Here is a 25,714-nt window from a genome sequence, read left to right on the forward strand (position 1 = left end):
ATGTTCATGGGGTTTATATGGCATCATTAATTTGCACATTAATTTGCATTGAGGGAGAGAACATGAAACCAACAGATGTTGTGTACTTTGCTTTCCATGTGGCAGGCATTTAAAATTCTGAAAGACATGCCTACATATCATAAGCTTGAACAAATCACTTGTGATGCATTTGTGATAACTTTAAAAGTCGTCTCAAAAGTCCTGTCATGCTTTCCACTGAGAAATTGCTTTAGACTTTTCTTATTGCAGAGAACATTTATCTTGAGCTACCACATAGTTTTTGGAATTCTAGAATGTAAAGTGATACCATGACTGATACTGTGATGGGAAAGGAAAACCTACAGTGGTTGAAAACTGCCTGTATCACAGTGTTTGGAAACTCACGTTACTATAATCTGTTAAGAATTTTCAAGGAATAATCGATGTAAAAAATTTAAATCTTCCATTTGTAGAAGTTGAGCTCAGTTATTTTCAGCATATTCTATTGTTGCTTTCAAGTCAAAACAATATGCCAGAGCAAGCTGGAGAGTGTTCATGGGTCTCCTCCTTCTACATCCTCATAAAGTTGATCGTAAAATTGACTTGAGGCACTCTTTTTATCAGAACCCATCTGATATTTACTGGTGTCTCCCTATTCTTTTTGTCCTTCAGAGTTACATTTTTTTCCAACATTAAGATGTTCTTCCTGATCATCTAGCAACTGATCTGAAGGGTGTCTTATCCCTAGTAGGACATTTTAAATCCCTTTGTCAGAGGCATGCATTTGGTCAATATCAATATTTATACTTTACACTTACTTACCTTCACCTGTCATTAGATACAATGGAAGCATTGTTTTAGAATATTCAGTGTTCAGATGCATTTGCTTTCCTGACAAATTCTCATACAATTTTTGTTATTGAGAAAGCTGTATTTCCACCAGAAAAAAAATCAGAGGGGAGGGTGGGGGACAGGGGAGACAGATGAGAAAGACAGAAAATGTGTAGTATAAATGCTTTTTATGTTTGAGCTGAAAGTACTTTTCTAATCAAGATCTGGATTTAGACTATCCGATTGTATTTATTTTCTGCAGCAGATGTTGCCTAAATGTTAAATCAATAGGGTAAAATACATACCCAGGTAATGATGTTATCTCTATTTCCCCTAACAATTCAGAGAACTGTGCTAAATGTTCCTTCTACCCACTGCAAAAGAGGAACAGTCCCCTCAGGACCTTAATTACTGTATGCAATCAGGACAGTAGTTTTGTTTGAATGGGAACCCCTGGGTCATCTAATTTTGCTTTTGTCAGACTAGCTTTTAATTCATCTTCTGCTAAGCAAGCTCCTGCCTCTTCAGAAGAGATTTCCTTCATTATGTGGTACATCTTGGGGGCACAGCTGCTGCTCTGCTCATCCAGACTCTGGCTCTGTACAAAATCCCTGCAAGCATCTATTTTTGGCCTGCTATCTTGTCTTGATAGATTCTCCAAAGTGAACTCTGGGCAGAAACATGAATTGGGATTACAATCAGCTGCAGGTATTGTACCTGTAGGGCTATCTGTGATGCAATTTCTAGCTTAGTCTGACCACTGATGATGCCATTTTGTTAGAAAAAATCACTTCTTTCTTATTGGAAACTTTAAATTCAGTAACTTGGATCCTGCTGCAGAGTCTGCTTGAAGATTGTGCAAAGCATGTTCAATAATAAGAGTGCAGCTTGACATGGAATGTGTGGAGCCTGAAGGATTCACACAGAATTACAAGTTTAGTTATATGGCATAGATAGAGCATCTTCTAGCTAACTATCATGGGTTGAAACTGATTATGTGGATTCCCATCAGTGGAAACCCTCGTGGATCTTGAGTAGAGGAGAAAAGGACATGAATCCTAAATCTGGATTTTAAGGCAGTCTAGAAAAGATGGATTTTGTTTCTTGGTATCATTCAAAATGGATGTTCAGCAAAATTTATCAGAAAAGTAATTTTTGCTTCAAATTTATGGGTAGTAGTTTTAGACTTGGTAGCTTGTGAGAACATGTATCCTACTAATGATAACAAGAGGTTAAATAAATTTTTTAAGTAGTAATTTTTTAAGTAAATGAATTGCAACGTGAAGTGTTTACTGCTCTTTTTATTAATGTGATGTTGTGTTTAAAAGAGTAGCTTGATCTGTCCCTGACTGCTCAGTACTCTGAGCAGAAATAAAGGAAGGAACAGATGTTCCTGTTAGGCCATATTTTGGTGTTTCAGACTGTTGTGCTAACAGACAGCAGTAACTGGAGCTGCTTGTTCTCACCCATTGTTAAGTGCAAATATTCAAAATGTTTCAAAGATGTAAAATGTCAAATTCTGGGCTTTTGGTAAATAACTGGTTTCATTTGTTTCAGTGACGTTGGCATTTCTATTTCAGTACATCTGAAAATAATTTCAGATTTGTCATCGCTCTATCCTGAGGCAAGAGTCCTCATTTCTGCAATTGTTGTGGGAGCAAGATAGCTTCCATTCTAGAATTTCATAATCTTTAAGTATCTACCTTAGAGATATTTAATAGCTTTCTTTGCCTATGGAGCACTTATTCCCACAAAAGCTAGAAGCTGTGAACATTGGTAGGGTCAACACCTGGAAATGGAGAAATTTAGGAATTAAATTACTCTTGCAGGCTTAATTTTTCTTTATCATTCATATGTGTTGAGCTACAGTTTTTAATTTCACAATGCTTCACAAATTAGCTTTCCCCATCTCTTTTCTGCCCATCTCCCCCCTCCAAGATAGTCACTGTTCACTCTATTTTATGAGGAGTGCTTACTGAACAGTAGCTGATATCTCTTACTCAATACATGCCTGCAGGTACCTTTTGTGCCCTATCCAAACTCAGCAGTATGTTACATAACAGTTACATTTTATCATAGGTAGCAGCACTCTTGTCTTCATATTCAAGTACCTGTCATGCAGTGGTATTATCTTGGCTGTGTTGCAGAAGGGGAATTTGAACATATATTTGAACATATTTGAAGCCATTATTATCAAAAATACTGAGTAATTTGAATGTCTAACCTGAGAATCCGGGGCCATGGGGTTTTTTGGTTGGTTTTTTTGGTTTTGGCTTTTTAAAATTTATTTCTTTGCAGTATTTAGCATCTTACAGTACTTAGGTTAATTGCAGTAACAGCTGTGCATGGACAGTATTTTCATAAGCAAGATTTCACATGCTTGAAGCAGGACATAGAGAATGTGAGCAAAGGACTTTGACCAGTTTGTCCAACTGGGCATTGTAGAATCTCTTGTTCTCTTACACACAGTCCTGACTTGGTGTTGGTGAGTTGCTTTCAGCAGGGGAACTGTGCTTTTCATTTTAAACGTTATACTGTCTGCATAATGCAAGGTGGTAAATAGATATCTACTTAAAATACTTTAATTCACCACAGAACTTTATTGTGAGCTGTTCTGGAAATGATGTAGTGTGTCCCCTGTGTCTATTTCAGTGTCCATGCAATTTCCTTTTAAATTAAAATTTCTAGATAGTAAAAAACAATGTCAGTGTCCTATTGACTTTAATTTAAAGATAGCACTCTCCTACTTATTGATGACACCTTTTATAGGGAAACAAATGACTGCAATAATTGAATGTCATTGATAAGTGATGTTATTTTTTATGGAAGTTATCAGCAATGTATTTCTTCTTTGGGATCATCATTTTTAAAGCTTTGGGCTTCAGCCAAAGGTAACTAAGTACCATTTTTTTAAAAATTGCAAATCCATATTTGTATATTAAAATGTGATGGTAACAGGTTGTTGAGTAGATGATTTCATGCTAATTTTTCTGTGCTTTAGCTGTTTAGATCTCTACATTTATGTTTGATTTTTATAATCATTGGTTAAGCTTTCTTCACACCACCAGTTTTAATGCATACTGTTGTACAAAAGCTGTTTTACATACATGAAGACTTAGGATAGTTTTATAGTGTTTTGAGGTATTTATTCAAATACTGGTTTGTAGTTTGGGCCAGCCTGGTATGTGGAGAGAAAAAAAAGGTAAATTTGTTCCTTGGTGGTTTTTTTCCTGTCTATGTGTCATGGCTGCATCTGTGCAATGTCTCTGATTTAGACTTTAATCAAGAGCCATGAATTTTAATTAAGTAAAAGTAAAGGATGCGTTTGAAGTTGCTCACTACAGAGGGAGTTAGTTTGAGTAAATAAATAGATCTGGTGTGAACAGGGAGGATAAAAGTTTCCTTTCAGTATCTTCCATGTCAGTATCTTGTTTGGGCACCAAGTATGAGAAGGTGGATTCTGCTACTAGTGCTCCTGCTCTTGGCTTGTTGGCTGTGAAACATCCACTTGCCTTGCCACCAGCTCCCCATGTATCCTGTGGAAAATCACTTAAGCAAATCCTACATTTCTCCTTTTCCAATCAGATGGTAATACTGATACTAATTGTACCCTGGTGGCATTAAGTCAGGGCCTAGAGTGCCCTAAGGTGAAAGGCTCAAAGCCATGTATTATTTATTGACTATTGTCATGCAGAGGGTTGTTCCCCAAGGCTCAGACAGAGATTATCAGTTTACAAAACGGCTGTTCTGATGGTAATAATTCTCAACTTCAGCTATCAACTTTGACATCTGATGAGCAGTAGCTCAGGGAGGAGAGACTTTTCATTTTATTAACAATCTTCCAGGGCATGCTGGCCTCAAAAAATTGCTCAGTCTTTGAACAAGAAAGAAGAAATCAATCACACCCCTTAAAATAGTTATCTCCTCATCAGGAAATGTCAAGTCATGGCTTAGTACAAACCTTTTCCATTTTAATTTTTCTGCACTATTTTTAAGAAGATGATGTATGTTGCAGAGTTTAGCAGCTTGGTATTCTTCGCCAAGCAACATGAAATTCACTCTTAGGAAACTGAGGAGGGTGGAACAAATAGAGTTTAGACTATGTCTGGCATAGGATATGTCTAGGAAGAGTCCTCAGGAAAGCAGTGAAATGCTCCCCAGGAGGGACTCTGCATCTGATTTCTTAGAGGGAAAGAGATGAATCTTCTCTGAGAGGCTGTCAGCCTGGAAACAGGGCATGTCTGAGGTGAGCAGACCTTGTATGGAAACTGCATGGCATTGGTGAAGTTCAAATAGGGACCATATTCAGGTGACCTTGTGGATATTTAAACCCCTTTTTGTGATGGCAGCAATCCTTCTGGTTAGCAAAAGGCCATGTGATTTAGCCAACCAGACACGTGTCTTTACATATGTTTTCTGGCTACAGAGTTTGTATTAATAGAGTCCCACAAAAAAAAGAGGCAACTCACCTTTTAAAAAGAAAAAAGAAGTGCTGAAATTTGGGACACTTGGTCTAAGCAATACAGAGTCATGAGAATTTCTGTGAAATTGGAGGACAGGGCGGATAGCCAGCTACTGGGTAGTAACAGGAGGTGCCAGAAGGATATATGGCATGGGGTGATCTCTCATCCCTGTCAGAGTTCTTGGGCACTGTGCTCTATGAAGACTGAACCCGATAGGTATTTTTTTTAAGCAAATCCATACACTTAATCCCAATGTACAATTTGTACATTCTTCATATGACAGGTAAACTTCCATTGCCTTCTTTAAATCCTGTAGTGAATTGATGACTCTTCCCTCTGATGTCTTATATATGGTCTTATGTCTAAATGAGGTATCAGAGAAAGAAATGTCTGTGTCTCTGGAGAAAACCAAACAAAAGAGCAAACAACCCTCACCCAGCCCCTCTTCTACAGAAATATGTGATTTGCAGTGAGAAAAGGTACTTCTCACATAGACACAATTGCAGCCTTGCTGTTTGATATCACTTCAAAATCCTAAATATTTTGGCTTAAAGCTGCTGCAGTTGGAGTTATTTTGCGGCTATCAGCGGAGCTGAAAAGCCACTACGTACGTTTTTTGCTTGGCTGTGCTCTGCATATGGATTGTTGCTCTGCTCAGGACTTGTGAGGTTTTAGGTCTGGCACAGGTGTCAGAACACTGCAAGCTCTGACAGGGTTGTTGTGAGTTTTCAGTTGATCTCATGTGCATGAATACAAATGTGAAACACAGCAACATATATTTCACTTTCTCCTTTCCAGGTCAACGGTGACATCCCACCTCGATTAAAAAAGAGTGCCCATGAAATAATCCTGGATTTCATCCGATCCCGACCTCCATTAAATCCTGTATGTAATCCAGTGGGCTTCATTCCTGACAGAATAGTGGGTTTTTAACATATGTTTGGTTCCAGCAAATATATAAATATATTTGTTTTCTGCCTGGGCTTTCAAAAATATTGTCTTCTGTATATAGTACAGGATCTCTTAAAAGAACAGTGTGTAATATGTTGCACAGACCAATTAACAGCTGTTATTACCAGCAGCCCTTTATCTCTGGGAAACCATGATGCATAAAACCCTCTTTCAATTTATGCTGAGGTTTGAAATTGAGTGCATGTAAAATCATATCACGGCGTTCCACATTTTTTTTTCCCACAAAAGTGTGAAATCTACTTTCAAGGAAGCACTTTTTAATGTAAATATGATTGTGTCTGTATCCCAAGGCCTCGGCAAGGAAACTGAAACCAACCCCACCACGGCCCCGCAGCCTCCATGAAAGGATCCTGGAGGAGATCAAGGCAGAGAGGAAGTTACGTCCAGTCTCCCCTGATGAGATAAGGCGTAGCAGGCTGGGTAAGCACATGGCCACTTTTTACCTGCAGCATCCACAGAACACTTCCCACATAAGAAGCAGCAATTTTAGCCACATCTGTGCAGATGTCACGGAAGATAAAATTATTCCTTCAGGAAAAGAAAGAACCTACAGGCTTTTCTAGTGCTGTGCAATCTTTGTGATTAGTTATCTTTTAAAATATGAAACTGAATGGTCTGGCTTGATACAAGTTTTTCATGTAAGTGTTAGATAAATGAAATGTATTGCTTGCTGCACATGACAGTCAATGTTAGATTTGCTCAGAATGGAACAGGTATTTCATGTCTCTAGTGCAGTATACCTTGCCTATCTGCAAGTATTCTTTACATTAATTAAATTAATTTAGTCTCTTTGTTTCCTGTTGTTAGCATCATGAACTTCTTCATTTTAATTTAAAATTGCATTGTATTTTGTTTACTGAATTTGTTGCATTTATTTTGAATCTAAATCTTTGCTTCCTTTTCCAAGTTATGGAAAATGTGGTTTTAAGTCTTTTTATGGGAAAACAATTCAGACTTGCACTGCAAAGCATTTCATTTCTGCAGTGTATATTCAGCAAACCACTATGAAATTATATAAACACTATGCTATGCAGCAGTCACCAGCTTGCATTAGTTCAGTGGTACTGATGACAAAAGCATGACAAATACAGTCCTACATAGTGACTTAGATTGCTTTATGAGAAGTATCAGTTTTTCTGATACTTCTGTATCAGAAAAACTGAAGTAGCAGAATTTTTAAAGACCAAATGTGGAGCCTTATGGCTGAAAAGCGTGAAAAAATCCACGTATGTGCTCTCTGTCACTGCTTTTGGAAAGATATTGTTACTTGCCACATGTGCTCAAAGGCACTGGTCCAGATTCAAGTGGATTGTGACAACCCATTGTCTCTGGAAAAAAACAATTTCATCAGTCTTTCTTTGTTGCATTGTTTTTGAAGTGCTTGATGGAGTTTAGGGAATGCTTGGGTGCGTTTGTAAAAGCACGAGGCTTTGAATATAGGTTTTTTGGGCTTTCCAGTTTCTGGTTTGGATTCAGTTTACATTTGCTGGATCACTTAACATTTCTCACAGGCCTAGACTTTTTTCCAAATGTGAGAAGCTTGCAAAAATGTGGAACAACTCCTTACTTTCCTTTCAAACATTCAGTTTCAGTGTTTTAAATGTGCTCCATCTGGGAACTATCATGTTGTCTCAGGGGCAGCAAATTTGATCTAATGAATCTTTACAATTTCTAACTAATTTAAATGGCATCAAAGCCAGTTAGTAAACAGTTTCTAAAACCAATTTTGAAATTGGTTTCATTTTGAAATAATACTGCTTAGGACTTCTGGACTGATTTCAAGGCATCACCTCCAATGAGGGGTACCTGTTGTCCACTAATTCTTGACTTTTTGTTAAAGCATTACATTTTTGTGTTTTGGAACTGGGGTAATTCCTCTTCAGTCCAGGGAATTGATTGGATTAAATGCCACACTAATGGAGGTGTAAAAGGGGATGCATACAAGCTCTTTTCCAAGTCTATCTTAGCTGCTGGCCTGAGGAACTAAAACGACCAAAGGCCTTTAAGATAATTTTCTTTATGTTGATATATGAGGTTTTGTTCTTTCTCACAATGGGAATGATTGTTATGCCCAGAGTTCCTTTTAGAAAAGAATGTGCTTGTGAAGAATTGGGAATAGAGTAATGTTAGTGGCATTCAGCATGGCACAAATACATCTGCCATCCAGTTTAAATGATCACTGAATGTAATTTAGTGTAACAACATGTAAGGTAATGAGGCTTAAGGATTATAAATCTAAGTAGAAACACCATGTGGGACACTTGCACCATCTGGACAGAAATATTTGTTGCTATTAAAAAGGAGAAAAAAAATAGCACATTCCAGTGGAATATTCAGGAGCATAAGGTATGTTTCACATGTCCCAGAGTTACTCCTTTTTGCTCAGCTTATACAGTCAAGAGCACAACTACACTTGACTGCTGGGGTGAGGGGGCTGTGCTCCTGCAGTTCCCCCTCTGTGATCCGAGTGTACCTATGGCATGTGTTCCCCAGCAGCCACAGGCTTTGTCCCTCTGCTCTGCACAGCACATGGTACTGGTAAGATCTTCTCTACCCTGCCCAGTCTCAATCTAAAACTTCTTTAAAAATGGGCTCACAGAGGGAGAGGTTTGAGTAGAGGAGTTGAAGTGAGCTTTCAAATGACCTCATAAAATCATCAGCATGAGCCATCGAGACAAACACAGCCTTGAGGCACATGTCCTTTTAATTAAAAACATGGATTTGTGACTCAAGCAAGTGGAGCTAATGGAGCTTGGAGAAAACTTTGTTTAAGGTGCAGGTTTTATCAATGTTCTGTTAGGACTCAGCATCAGGTGATAAACACTCATGCTTTAAGAAGTATTTGCCTTTATGCTAAGTTTGGACAGAAATTTAGATACTGTTTCTGTGGCTGTTATCTATGGATGATGTCTAGTTAATGAACACAGAAAAAATTCCCTGACTCCCAGATTTAGTTCTGAGTCAGCCACCTACTGCATGCACTACTTTGATTTGTTCTCATGAGCAAAACTTGTCCCAGTACAACCTTTTTATAAACATCTTTTAGGGCAGTGGTATGTGTGTCTGACAGGCCCTTCCTACCAGCTTGCAGGTTTATCACCTGTCAAGTAAGACACGTAAGCTGATTTCAGTTTTGATGCATTTTTGCACATTCTTGTCACTGGGCTTGGCCTGCTTATCTGGATTAGTGCACTGAAAATTGGGTTTCAGTTGAGGAATATTTTGAGGGTCTGCTCCCTGAATACACTGCTTAATTGGAAATATAGATAGGTCTTCCCAGAAATATAGAACATCTGACTACTTTCTTATCTAACAATAAAATCATCAGAGGCTCAGGAAGAAGAGAATAATATTACGGGTACATTTTAAAGGCTAAGTGCACCTAGGGTTTTTAAAAAGAACAGAAATCAGCACAAATCAGATTTTGTTTGGCCTTTTTTTCCATCCTCTTCAAGGAAACTACTGCTCAAGCTTAGCTTGGGTGTCTCTCTTTATTAGTTTAATTATAATCATTGGAGATTATGCTTAAAAAAATTAGAAGTATCTTTATTTCAGGTCACTGAAACTTGTGTGAAATGTGGCTTTGTGCTTTCAATTTTTTTTCAGCTCTTTCTCTCCTCTCCCCCTCTCTTTCCCTTTTACCTGTTTCTCTTTCATGGTGATTTTATTTTAAAATATTAAATTTTTTAAGTATTTGTCTCTTGTTTCGATCTTCAATTTATTGAATTCCAAAGATCTTAATTTACTAGTAAAATAATTGCTCTGTTTGCAAGTCCCATTTATGCTACTGTAGTTTTCAGACTTTGAGCTTTACTTCACTAAAGCAGTAGTATGTCTGACACATTTTGGATTTAAGCAAGAGAGTCCAAAATGTCTCAAGTGGACTTAATCTTTTGTTTTCGTTTTCCCTCTGCTTTTCTAATAGCTGAACTGTTTTCTTTTTTTGTTGTTTTTGTTTCTTTTTTTACAGCAATGCGGCCTCTTAGCATGTCTTACAGTTTTGACTTGTCAGGTAAAATGTGCTACACCACCTGACGTGCTTATTGTGCTTATTGTGAAATTTGTTCCATCTGTTTGTTGAATTCCCATTTAAGAAAGAAACTTGAAGGGATTCTTCTAAGATATGGTCAGTGAAAATAAAAACTTCTGATAAATAAGTTTTCAATACTTACATTTCCCTTGCCACAAAAGGTTGCCTAGGTATAGGAAACATCTGCATTTCACCTGAAATAGAGTGCTGGAATTGTGCTTAAATAAATAACCAAAATAAAGTGGTCCAGAGCTATTCTGGACTCTTAAAACGATTGCTGAACACAGTGTCACTTTCAAGTCAGATTTATTCATTTATAAATCTGACCTTTATGTCTTTGCACTCACTTTTTGACCACCTTTTGCAGTACTTCATTTCTCACCATGATTCTGAAACTAGCTTTGAACTCATCTACCTTTCTAGATTTAATGAAACATACCTATGTAAATTAATCTAGAAAGAAACTGTCAGTTCTACAGTGTATTTTCAGTGAAAGCTTTGTGAGCTGTGAAATCAAAGACATTTACTTACAAAAAGGCTAAACCTTCTTTCTTTACTGGTTAGCAAAATAAGGTTTGCTGGTAAAAGCTGGTGCAGAGGATTTAACAGGTGAGCCATCAACTATCTAATATCAAATTTCAGGTTTCCTCTTGTGATCCATTAGTTAGGCCATGCAGCAACTGTATGAAGCTGGTCCCCTTCAGAAACAGCAATATCAGACAGCCCAGTAGCCAGAAAATAAATTCACTCTTTTCTCATTAGACACTAACTTTGCAGGATGCTCAGGCCCAAAAATTCCATCATTGATTTTGGAAATATTCAACATCAACCTCAAAGGCTTGTTGGCGGAGGAGATAGGTAGCTCTTACCTAATTTCCCCTAGGGGACTCCAAAAAATCCTCCAAATAAATCCATGCTCTTTGTACCACCTCCCCTCCTTCCTTTGAGTTACATGTAGAAACATCTCATCAGGGACTTTTGCAGAGTTCACATTCTCAGTTTTCCCATGCATCCTTTAGCCTCTTCTGGTTATTTTCCACACAGAAAGGCATCATCAGACCGAAATGCTGGCATAGTGTGAACTAGAAAGACCACAGAGAAGTTTTTTATTACCGTAACCTGAAAAGTACAGAAGTTAGGTAATACGGGAACACAATTCACAAGTGACATACCTGTGAACGTGGCTCCCTGTTCTGGCTGAGCCAAGGAAACAGCTTGCCACTGTGGGGAAGGGAGGAGGGACTCCTGCTGTTCCCTCTCCTCCCCAGGCTCCCCTCTAAGCATGTGATTTCCCCCCTTCTCTGTGCCAGTCCTGCTCATTTATTCACAAGAGGACCTTGGTAAACTCGTGTAACCCAGGGACAAATACTTTTAATATTTTTTACCAGGTTGTTTTTCTGCTCTTTGAGTGATTTAAACCTGTTTACTATCTGATCAGATGATCAGAGGGCAGCTGATGAGCATGGATGGAAGGGAGGAAGGAACAGGCTCTCCCGTCAGAGGCAGTGACAAGCTGTTAATGCAGCTCAAGCCTTTTTGTGAAACCTTACACTCATGGTGTATGGCACAGCTACTACAGCTGTCTGCTGGGATTCAAATTACATATGTACATGGCATCATGTTTTACTCCACTCAAAGCTGCAGGGTCCCCAGGGCCTCAGATAGCAGTGTAAACAGCAAACTTAAGTTTTCAAAAAGCATTGCTGCTTTCAGGTATGTTGAAAGTTCTGTCAGTTTTAAAGATAAAACTGAATATGCCAGTGACCAGCTGATGGGAAATGTTCGTATCTGTCCTTCTACATGTGTGTCTGCTTCTTCTTTTGCCTTTTGTTTTTAAGAATTCTGAGACATCCTCATTTGTTTAAATCCAAACCATATTCTGTAATCCATTCATTTATAACCACAGTATTTTTATTTTGAAAGAAGAAGTAGCTTTAGCAATCTGTACTTGGATTTGCTCTTTTTGACTGACCACCGAAGAACTCTTCCTGGTTTCTTTATCCATCTCCCAAATGGGATTCGTTTTGTTTTTTACAAGTCATGTGGTTCTCAGCAAATAGCATCATATGGCGTGACTGAGTGATCTGATAAACTGTCCTTAGAAGTAAATTCAGGATGATTAAAACATTCCAGTTAGGTAGATGTGAGACACCAGATGAGCAGTACAAGCAAATTAGATGGGTTGGGATATTGATAGTAGCAGATAAGCAGTAATTTTGGATGCTGTTGCTTTGCGTGCTTTTACTTTTTCCATTATTTTAGAGGTAGAGAGGCTGTACTGTGCTTTCATTACTGTTTGCACACACTTGCTTTTTCACTGCTTTCATTGCTCTCTGCTTGATGGAATTGCTGTCACAAAAACCCCACAAACCAGCTGAAAAAGAGAAGTGTTTCCTGCTAAGTGCTAAAGGACGGGTGCAGGTTTATATTATTCATGCTGCCTGTGATGGGGATGATGCAAAATCCTGAGAAGACTTTTGCTGGCAGCTGGCCGGTGTAGTTGGTATGTCAGAGTGCCCAGCTCCACATATCTGCCTGCTGTTCTGAAGAGGAGAGGAGGGACTCCTGGGGTCTCCTTTTACACTGCTTCTTTCTGCTGATACAATACAAGGAGCAGTGGTAGCCACCTGTAATGAGTTACCTGAGAGGTACTCAGATAACAGTGGGCAGTCAGATAACCAGGGCAGTCATTGCCCACTTCCTCTAATAAAAAAAAAATAGCTTAAAAGCAGCTTCATTTCAGTGCAGTGCTGAATGCAGCTCAAAATACCAGCCAGTCATTCCCACTCTTAACACTCAAATTCTTACCTCAAAGCTGTGCACATTGCTGCTTTGAAGTTATTTCAGAAACAGTTTGTACATTTTGGGAAAAGAGGAGAGGTGGGAGGTTTGCAGGAAGAGAAGAAAAAGGAAACTGAAGCATTTAACACCTAATTTCATGGGGATTATTACTTTTAGATTATCTCTGCCTCAGACTAGTGGGAGGAAGGAACTCCACCAGGTCTTTAGTTTACATAACACAGTGATACATGTGATGCAAACTCAGCAGAAGACTGATTTATTAGGTCTCTGGTTTGAATTCAAAATCTGAAGTCCACTGAAAGGAACACATCTCTGTTACCTTTACTCATGACGTAATACTTCCCAATATATTATTAACATAATAGCCAGCAAAAACAAACTTATATTAATTCTGCAAATGCATCTTAGCCTTCTTTTAAACTCAGTGTAAAAAAATTGTAATCCTGAGGAGTAAATTTCCTGTATAGAACAAAATTCAGGTTTCTATTGTCAGTTTTTGCCGAGGAGAGCTGGTTAGGAAGCAGACATGGTTACATGACTGCTGAGGTTTGCATGTAATTTGTGATCTGCTTAATTCCTTGTTTCACAAGAGACATAATCTTACATGTAAATAAAGGCACATTTCATATTATCCTACGGTGGGGTTTTTGTCTCCCCCTTCATAGGGCTGGTCAGGGAAGCCCAATGCAACGATCAAGTAGTGAAATCAAGACCTTGCCTTCTTTCATTTGCCTATTGTAATGGCAGCTTAGAGAAAAGCTCAAAAGAAACCAAATGCATTCATCCAATTTGCAGGTACTGTTTGTTGTAGTTGATGCCTGAAAACACAGAGAAATGACACTCCCTCAGCGTGTCTGACTCTCTAATAAATTCTTAACCCCAGGCTACTACTCACACAAGCCTTTTTTAATATCGTTGGAATCATCTTCAAAACGTTTAAATGTTCTATGAGCCTTGAGATTGTAAATTACTGTCCATTTTTAAAAAACAAATTAAGGTTTTGTTTCAAAGATTTGTCCATTGATTTCTTCTGTCATGTTCATATTTATAAGATTTAGTCTATTTGTTGTTTCTGACTTGTTTATCCTAAATACTTTTATCTTGTTTACGAGGATGTACAATTATTTGTCACCTGCTAATGTTTCTGTTGCCTGAACAGATCACTAAAATAGCTTAAAGTAATCATTTTTTGGTCTATGTCTGCTAACAAATTCTGGTTTTAATTTTGGAACAAGGTATTTTTCTTGAAATCTGTTTTTTGAAACTCAGATGTCATGACCTTTTCTTTAAATTATGATAATCCATTTATTCACATGTATCCACTACTGTAGGTGCAAGAATGATAAACTGAGCTTGATTGACCAAATAGATTTTATAGATTGGATGGCTTTCTAGTTTTACTTTTTTTATTATCATTCTTTAGTGCTTGCAAGTTGTAAAAACTCCCTGGGGTTTTTTTGTTTGTTTTTTGTTTGGTTGTTTTTTTCTCTGTTTAGAGGAAAGAATGGTGATAAATAATATTTCCTACTGAAGAAACCTTGAAAACAAATCTATGTTGGATTGTCTTCTTGATTCACCTAAAACTTCTCTAGTATTTCAAGAAGATTTGAGCCAATGTATGAGCAACTCAGTAATACATATGAACAAGACATATATGCCTGGCTTTAAATAACAGCTGGTTTAGGCTTCATAGATAGTGATTGGCTACATAAATAACCTTCAAAATGGACCAGAAATTTCTGTTTCTGAGGCCTAAAGGAATTTGGTGTGAATTCCTAGGGAAAAAAAAAAAACAACCAACAAAACAAGCAAACAAACAAACACCACCAGAAAACAATTTATGGTGTGAAAGCACATCCCATACCTGCCATAGGGGATGTCTGGTGGCTGTTCCCCTCTTTCCTTTCCCCAGACCTGTTGTGTGTTTTACTTTTTGGCAGGAGAGCAGTGCTGTTGGTCTTTCCATGGGTTATTCTCCCAGTGAGTCCAGCAGTGCTCACAGTTCATTCATTCTTCACCCTCCCTGCCATCAGACAGGGGAGTCCCCACCCGGGAGGTTTAGGGGAGAAGGAACAGCACCTTTGGCTGTTGTGTGGGTGGTGCTGGGGCTGCTTCCTTGGACAGCCTGCTCAGGAACCACCATCTGCCATCCAAAGACAAATCAAAGGTTTTTCTCTTGCTCATTTGGGACTCCCAGAACTTCTTCCATCAACTACATGCCAGCTAATTAAGAGATCTCAAGAAATGGCATTGGCAGCAGGGAGGGGAGGCAGTTTGGGTTTTGTTTTCCTGCTGTCCCTTTCTGGGATTGCGTTGAGCTACTGTTAGAGCAGGAATGCATTTGATGTGGGGGACGCCCATGCTGTACTCACAGAAATCTAGGAGAAAAAAAACCCCATGACCTATAAGCCATTGTGGTAGTCAGGACACCCATTAGCAAAGCCTTTGAAGATAGGAACTAAGGGTTACAGAGTCTAAGTCTTTGATTGCAGCTCTTTGTAGGGAGGACCTGAAGGCAGTAATAACACCGTAGTACACAGATTCATGGGCCTGGAATGTCACCATGACTTTAATAGCCCAAATAATTGCCTTTTCTTATACTCCTAGTTGAAGGTATGATTTATAGAGGAGCTATAATGCACCCCTTCTCCTTTTTAGATCAGTTTCCAGCATTTAATAATCTGGATAATTCTTCAAAATATGTATTGATTTCACTTACTCCTCTTCTTAGTTTATTTCAATAGCTGCTGTGGCAAGAATGCTGTGAAACAGACCTACTACTGTAGCTGTGCTTTGTGTAGTCTGTAGTTTTGATTTACCTGGTGCAAGGATGCTTTATCCATGCAAATGGTGGTGTAGCAGGAGTGACAGTGTCTGTTTTTACCGGGGCAACTATGTAAGTAACTGCAAATGATGTGTGAGTACTTACATTGTTGGCACTGTGAATATCTGGGTGATATCATTTCTCTGTCATACTCCTCCCAGTACCCTAAGGTACAAGTCACTTGACCTTCTGTGCCTCTTTTCACGATGTATAAAAATGGGAATAATAATTCATCATTACCCTAGCCTTAAAATACCTGGAGGTACTTTGTTATTACAAGGCTGGGGAAGGAGTCCTATAATTACGTGAGTAGAAAAACACATTTGCAGAAAGACCAGATGCTTAGACATACATGCAAATGGGAGATTAAAAGCTTCTCTTCCTTGTCCTTCCAACATAATTTTCTTCAGATTGCAATACTGTACTTTGTACTTTTACAGGGATAAAACTGATTTATCAGACCAAACTCTAAGCTCTCCTGAAATACCAAAGGCTAGGTCATTATCTTAATGTCTAAAGCTAAGCTAGGCTAAGCACAGCAGACCCACAGCTTACATTATCCAAGATGCATCTTCATTGCACACTGGCAGAAATCCTGAGTAATTTACTCAGTGGAGTTACATCCTTGTAAAAGTCATGTAGATGAAAATAGAGCTGGAGCCTCATGTTTCTGCTGTTCCATGAATGTCTGACCTCACACACATGTTTTTAATACAAATGGCCATGCAAGCCTAAGAGTTGTGCATGTGTTTGATGAAGGCTCATTATTTACCTAATTTTCATTCCTTCTCTGTATACTGCAGAATAAAGTGCAATTCTGTCCTCACAGGAAAAACTGGGTTTACTCCATGCTAAACCTCCTCATTTCTGTGTGGCATTGTCTTCAGATTCACTGGAAACCCACTTGCCCAGATATGGTTGTGCATTCTTCTGGCCCTTGTTGTATAGTTAATTACAGACTATACATTGAATGAGGAATATTTTCAGGTTTAACACACACAACTTTTGGTGTTGGTCTGAGGTTGGGTTTTAGCATTATGCAATTCTGCTTTTTCCACTGCTTTCATTCTTTCATTCTGCTTCTGTACTGCAAGCCATTGCCTGTAATTCTCCAAGCAGCGAATCACTAGAAGTAAAACAGTTGCACAGATATAACTATCACAGTATTTTATTCCTTCTGTGTGCATTGCGTTCACAGTAAGATTTGAGAAGGGAAAGTGCATATAATTAGGTGCAAACACCAACTGTTCTGTTTCTTTTGGTAGAAGTGCCAACGCCAGAGGCTGGAAGAAAATTAGTGGATGCCTCTGTGGTGAACGGTGGCCCAGCACCACAAGGAAAGCAGAACGGGGCCACACAAGTGACAGTGCAACGCAAGAGACTCCTCAAAGCTCCCACGTTGGCTGAACTTGACAGCTCGGATTCAGAGGTAAAAAATCAGGACTTGCTTCTTGATTTGTCAGAACTGAGTCTTAGTTTGCTGAACTGATCGGATGAGAAGGGACTTTGCAAATTTTCCATGGCTGCTTTGTCAGCCCAAAGAACTTCAAAAATACTAGATCAGACCTCAAAAAGGAAAATATTCTTTTCAAAGGTTAAATGGTAATTTTGGCCTTAAAGCAGTATTTACTTACTTTCCTAAATGCCCAGTATCTGTCCACAGTGTGTTTGCAGCAATTATGCTTTTGGGAATTTAGGAAAGTACACTGCACCCTTCTGGCGCCCGTGCTGTAGCTGTCACTAAAGGGCTCAGATGTGGGGCCAGCCTCACCATAACAGCTGCTAAATAAAGAGCAGCAGCTGTGCCAGGGGGGTTGCAGTTTGGTGCAAATGTCAGTGCATTAGTTTGCTATATAAGATTGGGAGCTAACACCCCAAAAATGTTTCACAAACAGGGACAAGCAAATACCACTCAGATGGAGAAATACTTTTTAATCCATCCTCTCTCAAGTGAAGAGTTAAAGATTTTAAAAAGCATTAGAAGGAGAAAACCTTAAAAAGCTTTCCAGCTTCAAAGCTGCATTATATGTGATCCTCAAGCAGTACCACTGTTACATCCTCAAGAATGAGCTTTGTTTTCTGGACCAGTAGTGTTATTAATTGAGTTTGGACCTTTCTGAAAGTTAAGCTGTCTGGAAAGCTCATGCAGGCAGGCTTTATTCACAGAGGATAATTCTAGCCTGGGGAAAGCAGTCTTCCCTGACTCTTTTTCTCTCTTGTAAATGGGAAAGGAGGGGTTTCCTGACAGGGTGGTTACAAAGGCATCTAAGCTGAAAGATAGGAGACTGGGAAGAAATATGGGAGGAGAAATTTATGTGGGGAGAAATTGATCTCTTTGCATTTCTCCTTGATCTGTGAAAGGCTGGCCCTCTTTGGGTTATCCTGTGTGGGTGCATAATTTGATGCTTCTGTTCTGAAAGCAGAAGAAATTTGCATTCTGAAATCACTCATCAGTCTTTAAAATTACAATGGAGGCTATATGTGGTTTGTTAATATGAATGAAGCTGGGCAGGATGCAGGAATACTAAGATCTGTCAGTGAGAGTTGGATCTTGAACTTACAGCCTGTAGCTCTGTGTATCCTGAAGCATCATGGTATTTCACACAGAAAAATAAGCAGAAGTCAGTAAAAGAAAATTATATAGAGGGAAATGTGAAATGAGTCTTGTAGAAGGGAAAAATAAAATGTCTGAATGCGACTATTGATTAGGGAATACTGTGTAGGCAAGCAAAGTGGTATGGAACAAACTGTGGAACATACAGTAAAAGATAAATTGAAAATAAATCAACCACATCGAGCTGTCACAGAGAACAGATACTGTACTAGTTTGAGTCAATAGAAATAGCTGGTGAAGCTGGTGAAGCAGCTGAGATGATAAAGATGCTCAGCAGAATACTGGTTGGGGCTCAGGAACTGTTAAATTAGTGAAAATAAAATGAAGGGAGTTTGGGTGAAGTTTTTCAAGCTGGTGAAGGATGTAGAACATTTGAAGAAAGGGAAGATCACTCTGTCCAAATGTTTTATTTCTCTCCTGACTTTTACTGTGTATGTAACACACAGAAGAGTGTGTGTCTTGTTCTGATTGCCTGTAAATGACTCGGCTACCTCTTTGTCTGCAGTTTGAATTGGGCTTTACTTATTTGGACTTACTCACTGGGAGTCAAATTATGACTATGTTATGCCCCAAATTACAGGCTGGAAATACCTGCACTGCTGAGTTGTGGAACTGCAAATGAGCTGTGATGCAGATGCATTTTCTTCCCCCTGCATCCCCTTTGTTCTTTCATTTGTGTTGTGATGCAGGCTATGTCCCAATACTCAGTGTAGCCAGGCAGAGGTGAAATGGAAGGTCTGATATAGCCCTATGCCCATTTTCTGGCAAGAATGAATATTTTATGTATTGTTCCTTCTTTCTGTCCTTGCTTTTTCTGCATCACCACTAAAATCACAGATTCCAAGGGGTGTGGAGCAGGAAGTGCCATTTTGCTTTGTGTGGCTAAGAGATGTAGCACTCTAATAGTGACTTTTAATACAGATTAAAAGACTGTGTCTTCCTCATGAAACTACAACTATCTAGCCAAAAATCATGTCTGTAATATATTCAGATGTTTTAAGGTAAAGCCTTTAAAGCTGCAATTTTCTCAGTAACTGTAAAATTCTGAATGTTTGGCACACTGGAGAAGTGTTGAGTCATGGGTGTTGGGTTGATCCAACCTCAAATGTAAAATGTCAGTCTACAATAATTGTCAACAGTTGCTGTATAGATACGGAGGAATTAATGCAGGGGTTCATCAAGACTTCATACACAAGATTTAATTCTAAAAAAAAGTCCTCTATGTTTGAGAAATTGTAGGACAGCAGAAGCATTGTCAGTGCACATGTTTGTGCACAAAAGAAGAAATTTGAAATTACAAACCCGGAATACCTGTTGTTTAAGTAGGGTTTTATGTCTAATTTAACATCCTCCTGGCTTCCACTTTCCCTGTGTTGGTTTATACTTACTATTTTTTATACTTCGCCACCAGCTCCAGCATTCTTTAGAATACCAGTTTACTTAGCTCATTAGCTTCTCTGGCAATGGTAAACTAGCCTTCCACTCAGACCGATCTGACTTCTACAAAGTGAAAAATGGAGTAGTTCCCTTGGTACAGGGGTATTCTCCTTCTCAAAATATAAACGTTTAACTCTGGACTTGGGAACACTCTTGCACCCCTTCTAAAGAGCAGTGCATCCAATTGTCATGCAAGTTCTCCATTGGTGTTTTAAGGCAACCATGCAGCAATATGCAGAGCTATGAGTCAGCTCTGTAGCTAAACTGTACTGGTTTCTGCAAGTAAAACAGCTTCTGTAGCTCAGTGTGCTGCTCAAACTTCCTTACAAGCTTCCCATCACAAGTGTTTTGTAGGGGTCATAACTGATATGTTAAAGTGGTTATACTGTTTTGGGATGTGAGTTGGTTTGAGACCCCTTTCAGAATACTGTGTTGTGGCAACACCTACCCTTGGGCTAAGCCTGAAGTACAGATCACCTGATGAGAATTTGTAGAGGTCTGTGTCCTGTGATGCGTGGTGCTCATTGAGGTGATCCTGCCAGCTTTTCTTTCTGACTTGCTGTTACCAAAGAAGGCAATCTTTCAGCCAGTGGAGGTTTTCAGCTAGGGAAATCCGTGAGAGAGAAGCTCAGCCACTTGCTGGATTTTAGAGCAGGTCACTTGTTTGATCTGTAAATTTTGACAGCCTAAATGATGTTAAGTCTCTTTGGTTGAAAGCATTCACATTAGAGGTAAAGAGCCTTCATGCTCAGTCCTTCGTTTGTGAGGCTCCTGTGATGATCTGTGTCTTTGCTGGTTTCTTGTGGCTGAAGATGGGTTTTAGGTGAAAGCAAAGGATTTAATAATTTGGGTGGCATAAAGCTTTAGGTAGCTGGGAGGTGTTCAGTCAAAACCCATTTCATTCCCTTCATCTTGCAGGAGTTGCTTTTGGGTGTTATGAAAACGCATGCTTATATAGAGAATGAGACTTCTCTTAAATACAGAAGAAAATAAGAACACACCAGGATTGGGAATCAGAGAACATTGCAGTCAAATTCAGATTAATTTCTCTTTACCTGAGTCACTTGTATGAGTGACCCTCATTCCTTTGGAGACCAGACAAATCTAAGTGCTAATTCCTTGTTAGTGTGAGATATAAAGCCGAGTTAACTTACCTGCTGTAGCTGCAAATCCCTAGAAGTCTTTAAATACAGCAAGGAAAATTAACAGGTTACAGTGGATTCATGCACCTCTCTCCTGATCTTGTTCTTTCACGCACTATTTAAATACACTGAATTCCATTCATGTTCCATTCATTCAGTTTCTGAAAAAACTGAGCACTGAAGATTCTGTTTTCCGAGTGCTGTGCAGAGTCAAAGTTTTTCTCAGGACTTCTTCTAGGGCTTTGAGTGATTCAATGGTCCAAAATATATTTGACAGCTTGTGGTTTCTGTGTGCTAAAAAGCATTAAGAGAACTAAAACCAGTCCCTGAAGAATTCTGTTTCTTTTCCTCTTGCCACACAGGAGGAATCAGTGCACCAGTCAGGAAGCAGCAGCAGCATCTCCCCCTCACAAGTGGAAGACCCCTCTCAAGAAGGCACCAGCAGCAGAAAGAGTGAGTTATGAGAGAGCCCAGTGCTTTTACACACTTCTGTTGTCTTCTGTGCTATGAACTTTGTCGGAAATTTATATGGAAAGCTGAAGCTGAGTGTTGTTAATGTAATAAATCTCTAAAGCTGAACCCAGCACATGCTGAATGGGTCAAATGTGATAAACAATTGGAAGGCATTAGCCTCTACTCCAGATGGATATCTTTGTGAAACAGAAGGTTTGATACTTGAAGTTTATATAGGACTGTAGAGGAAGTCACAAGTGAATGGAGGGGATAGCTTAGCTATGCTCATCTCACAGAATAATTTGTTACTACAGAAACACTAATTTCATATGTATAAAACTGATTTAAATGTTTCCTCCATCTCTGCCTCTGTGGCAGTGTTTGAAAGACACTAAGTAATCACCAGTCTGTCTCGTAAATACTTACTGGGAAGAGGGCAAGACCTGTCTGTTTTTTTCAAGCATAGTTATTGCAGGTTTTGCTGTGTAACAGTATATTTTTCATTTGTTTCGAAGTGTTTCAGTTTCATTGGAAAGGTTTTGTAATGAGATGTGTAATCTGTGCATGATGGTGAAATAAGTCGAATGATATCCTGAAACACCTGAGTATAGATATGTAACTTAAGCACCAGTTGTAGGAATTCTAGCAAATCAGTGGTTGGATTAAGTACTGACCTATGTTAGCCAGCAGTCTCTCTTAGAAGAACTAACCTTTTTGTACTGTTTGAATCCTTAGTGCCTCCAAAGTTCTTGCCCATATCGTCTACGCCGCAGCCCGAGAGACGGCAGCCGCCTCAGAGACGACACTCCATTGAAAAGGAAACACCAACCAATGTGAGACAGTTCCTACCCCCTTCAAAACAGAGCTCCAGGTCACTTGTAAGTGGAGTGGGTGGTAGGAGAGAGAAAAAGAGGAATGCTAAGAGTATAATGAAAATCAAAACTTGGCTTCAGTGTGATTAGAACTTGACCCAAAGAAAACTCTTCAATTCAGAAACAGCTCTTGGCTAATAAGATGTTTTGAAATCAAGATTTGAACTTTGTCTCTCTAAGATATTTATCCAAAATCCCAGGTACAGGTGCCTCAGAAAACATTTGCACTTTGATTAGGACTCTGGGTAAATTACCTGTCTTGATTTTTGTTTCAGAATGTTTCCAAAACAGATGAACTTCACCTTACTGATATTGCACTTGAATAGAGACAATTCCAAACCAGTGGATCTATTTTGGGATTTGGGGGAATTTTTTTAGTTGTTGGAAGTATTGCAGTTAATAACTGGATGAATGGAATGATTTCTTTTCTTCCCACCTTAATAACTTGCCTGGTAATGTTTATACATATGAAAGCTCTTTCATTAATCCAAATCAAGGTTTGTCTGTGTTGCTTTGTGGAAGTTACTGAGGCAAAAACCTGTATTACTGCTTGAAAAGAAAGTACTGTGCATTTGATCAATTAGCTTTAAGTGAGAACTGTTTTCCAGCAGAGTACAAACAGCAAAGGGTATGAAATCCTGGTTCGTTTATGCTGACATACTGATTAGTGCTTTGTAATTTCATGCAGGATATGTTCCTTGTCTCTTTTCCTACCAGCAGGGTTTCAGAGTGTGCCCCATGAGGTGCTGGTGAATAGAGAAATCAATAGACACATCCAAGTTTTGAAAGGAAGGGAATATTCGCTTGCCCTGTCTTGTAGTGCAGTGGTATTAACAGGCTTTGAAGAGCGTTTTTGTTGGCCCAAGAGATGACAGCCAGGATCCAAACCTATTAGATGATGAAGCTGCTCAGTAACAGGAAAAATACCTCCAAATATTCCCACAATGGGCTTTTCCTTTGTAGAGGGTCTACTGGATTTTATTACATCCTTGCAAGTAGAGTGTAGTTTCTCATTCCAGTTGCAGGTCAGGTGACATGTTGATAAATGCACAGCACAAGTGGACATCTCCTGCCAAAGTGAACTCTAGCCCATGCTGGAGGGCTCCTTCAGCATGTGTTTGAAGTCACTGTCACATAAAATGGGTTGCCCTGTCACCTTCTGCTGCACTCACTGTATGTGGAAATCCAGACTTTATTTCCTGGTAGGCCCAGAGTCATCCACAAACAAATGGTTCAAAGGGAGGAGGGGAGAAAGCATCCTGTGTTATACTGAGACATTTGCTCCATCACACTGTTAGTGCATCTGAGTGTGCTACATTGTGATATTAATCTTGTGTATTTCAGAGGCTCTTGTAACTTAAAAATCTTATAAGAGGCTGTTATTTAAAATAGGTCAACCAAGTTCTTACCAGGATTTCCTCAGCCACATACATATTCTCCCTCTGTTGGTCTTGTCAATATGTTCATTGACATATGCCTAGAAAAATGCATGAAAAATAAAACCATTGCAGAAAAACTAATTCAGTGATTCCATTCCCCAGAAAAATACTAAAGGAAAAGGGAGAAAAACCCATTAGATAAGTCAGGCTAATTTGGGAACAGATGGGAATGATTTTACTAGTTTCTTTTGTGCTTAGGGGGCTTTTGTTTGTTTGTTTGGACTTTTTCTTTTTTTATAAAAATCTCTAGAGATCTGTCAACTAGCTTGGTTTTGACTTTGAAGTGAAAAAGAAGGAAACCAGTAGTGAAATGATGTTCCATTAATAAGAACCTATTTTATTCGGTGCCTTGAGAGCTAATTCTTTAACTTGGCAATAGTGCCCTCTAGGGTGTGACAGACACCTCCCTCAACACTCTTGTTTTTCATTTTGGGAGATGAGTTCTCATATGCTGGCACTGGCCCAGTTCCACACTTTGGCTTTCTGCAGTTCTCTCCTTCCTGGAGGGATGCCAACCTCTTCCAGTGGCTGCGCCAGATGTTGCATATGTAAAATTGCCATTCCCAGAGTGAATGCTTCTCAATAAGTGCAGAGTATTCTTTATCTTTTATTTGACAACACACTTCTTCATCCCTTCCTCCAGGACTGATGGAGTTTAATTTCTTATCACCAGCTCCTGTGACCCTGGTTTCTCCCCAAGGTGAAAGAGGCCTTGTCAGCAAATAGCCATCAATGCCAGTGAAACCAGGCAGGGGTTTGCTACAGTCTCTGAGCAGGATTAGCAGGAAACTGCTCTGTCTTGCATACTAACGATGGTTTTGTGAACTGGCATCTCATCAGACAGAGGGAGTTAGGCCCGAGTAGGTGGGGAGGGGAAACAAACTTGGAAAAGTGCCAAACATAGTCCTTTTGACATGTCACCCTGCCAGTGCTACATAGAAAGGCAGGGTAGCTCAATGATTTTGGGGGAATCAGCCCTGGTGGTTGCTGTAGTGAGCTGCTTTGGTGCTTAAGCAGTGAGATCAAGTCAGTGTCCTGAGATTTACATGTGGATGCCTTTGTAGTCTGTTTGCTTTTTAAATTATTATTATTATCATTATTTTTTTTCATGACCCAGAGGACCAAAGCTAATGGTTTCATTTATACACAGCATTCGCTTCTCTGCTTCCTATCTATTGTTCAGGTTCCTAGGATAACCAGTTTATTTCCAAGGATGACTTTCAGACCACTTTTTTCAACTATGCAAGCAGCTTCTCTGCTCAGCTCTCATCCCGTTGAAGCAGCCATGTGTGGGGTGGCAGGGGCTATGTACTATCTCTGTGAGAGAGCTTTTGCCAGCAGGTGGAAACCCGCAAAGGTTTGCCTCTTTTTGCTGGCTTTGGAAATCACCTTCACCAGCATGTTCCCTCCTAGGGGAGCACTTCCTCAGCTGTGGCAAGAATTACAGCTTAGGCTGGGACATTGCACCTGATTGACTTTGATTTCAATGTGTGTAGGATATTTGTATGTCTTCAATCACCTCACGGGGAAAAGAAATCAGTTCTGAAAGGACAGCAAACTAAAAATGCAACATCACCAGATTATCAATGGGACAGACTTTAAATATTGCAGCACATGAAGATCCTCCAGAAAAAATCCAGCAAAACTATTCTGATCCTCGGACTATATTGAAAAGAATAAGGTTTTATGTTTCTCCTGAGGTACACTATGGAGAATGGAAGGGCATTTGCAATCTGCTTTACTTGAAAACATACATATTGTTTTGGTCCTCAGCACACTTATGTATCAGAACTTGCAGAATAGCTCATATCCATGTATCAGGGAAGGCAAATCCACTGAAAAGAAAAAGTAATTCA

General features: G+C 39.2%; 1 protein-coding gene across 4 annotated transcripts in view; it reads left to right on the forward strand.

The window, feature by feature from the left end:
* The window catches only part of SPIRE1 (spire type actin nucleation factor 1), a 124,931-nt gene that overhangs the window by 89,658 nt on the left and 9,559 nt on the right, over positions 1–25,714 (forward strand). The window contains exons 7-13 of one of the 4 annotated variants that reach the window (XM_085052496.1): positions 6,072–6,158; positions 6,536–6,665; positions 10,216–10,257; positions 17,167–17,330; positions 21,457–21,547; positions 22,283–22,425; positions 25,042–25,215. In XM_085052496.1, the coding sequence (XP_084908622.1) occupies positions 6,072–6,158; positions 6,536–6,665; positions 10,216–10,257; positions 17,167–17,330; positions 21,457–21,547; positions 22,283–22,425; positions 25,042–25,215 (831 nt within the window). The remainder of the gene's footprint in view (positions 1–6,071; positions 6,159–6,535; positions 6,666–10,215; positions 10,258–17,166; positions 17,331–21,456; positions 21,548–22,282; positions 22,426–25,041; positions 25,216–25,714) is intronic. The other 3 variants (XM_085052499.1, XM_085052497.1, XM_085052498.1) reach the window with 3 other exon arrangements.

This window comes from Lichenostomus cassidix, chromosome 2 (assembly GCF_008360975.1).
Source record: "Lichenostomus cassidix isolate B80296 chromosome 2, HeHo_3.0, whole genome shotgun sequence".
In the NCBI taxonomy this organism is placed as follows: domain Eukaryota; kingdom Metazoa; phylum Chordata; class Aves; order Passeriformes; family Meliphagidae; genus Lichenostomus; species Lichenostomus cassidix.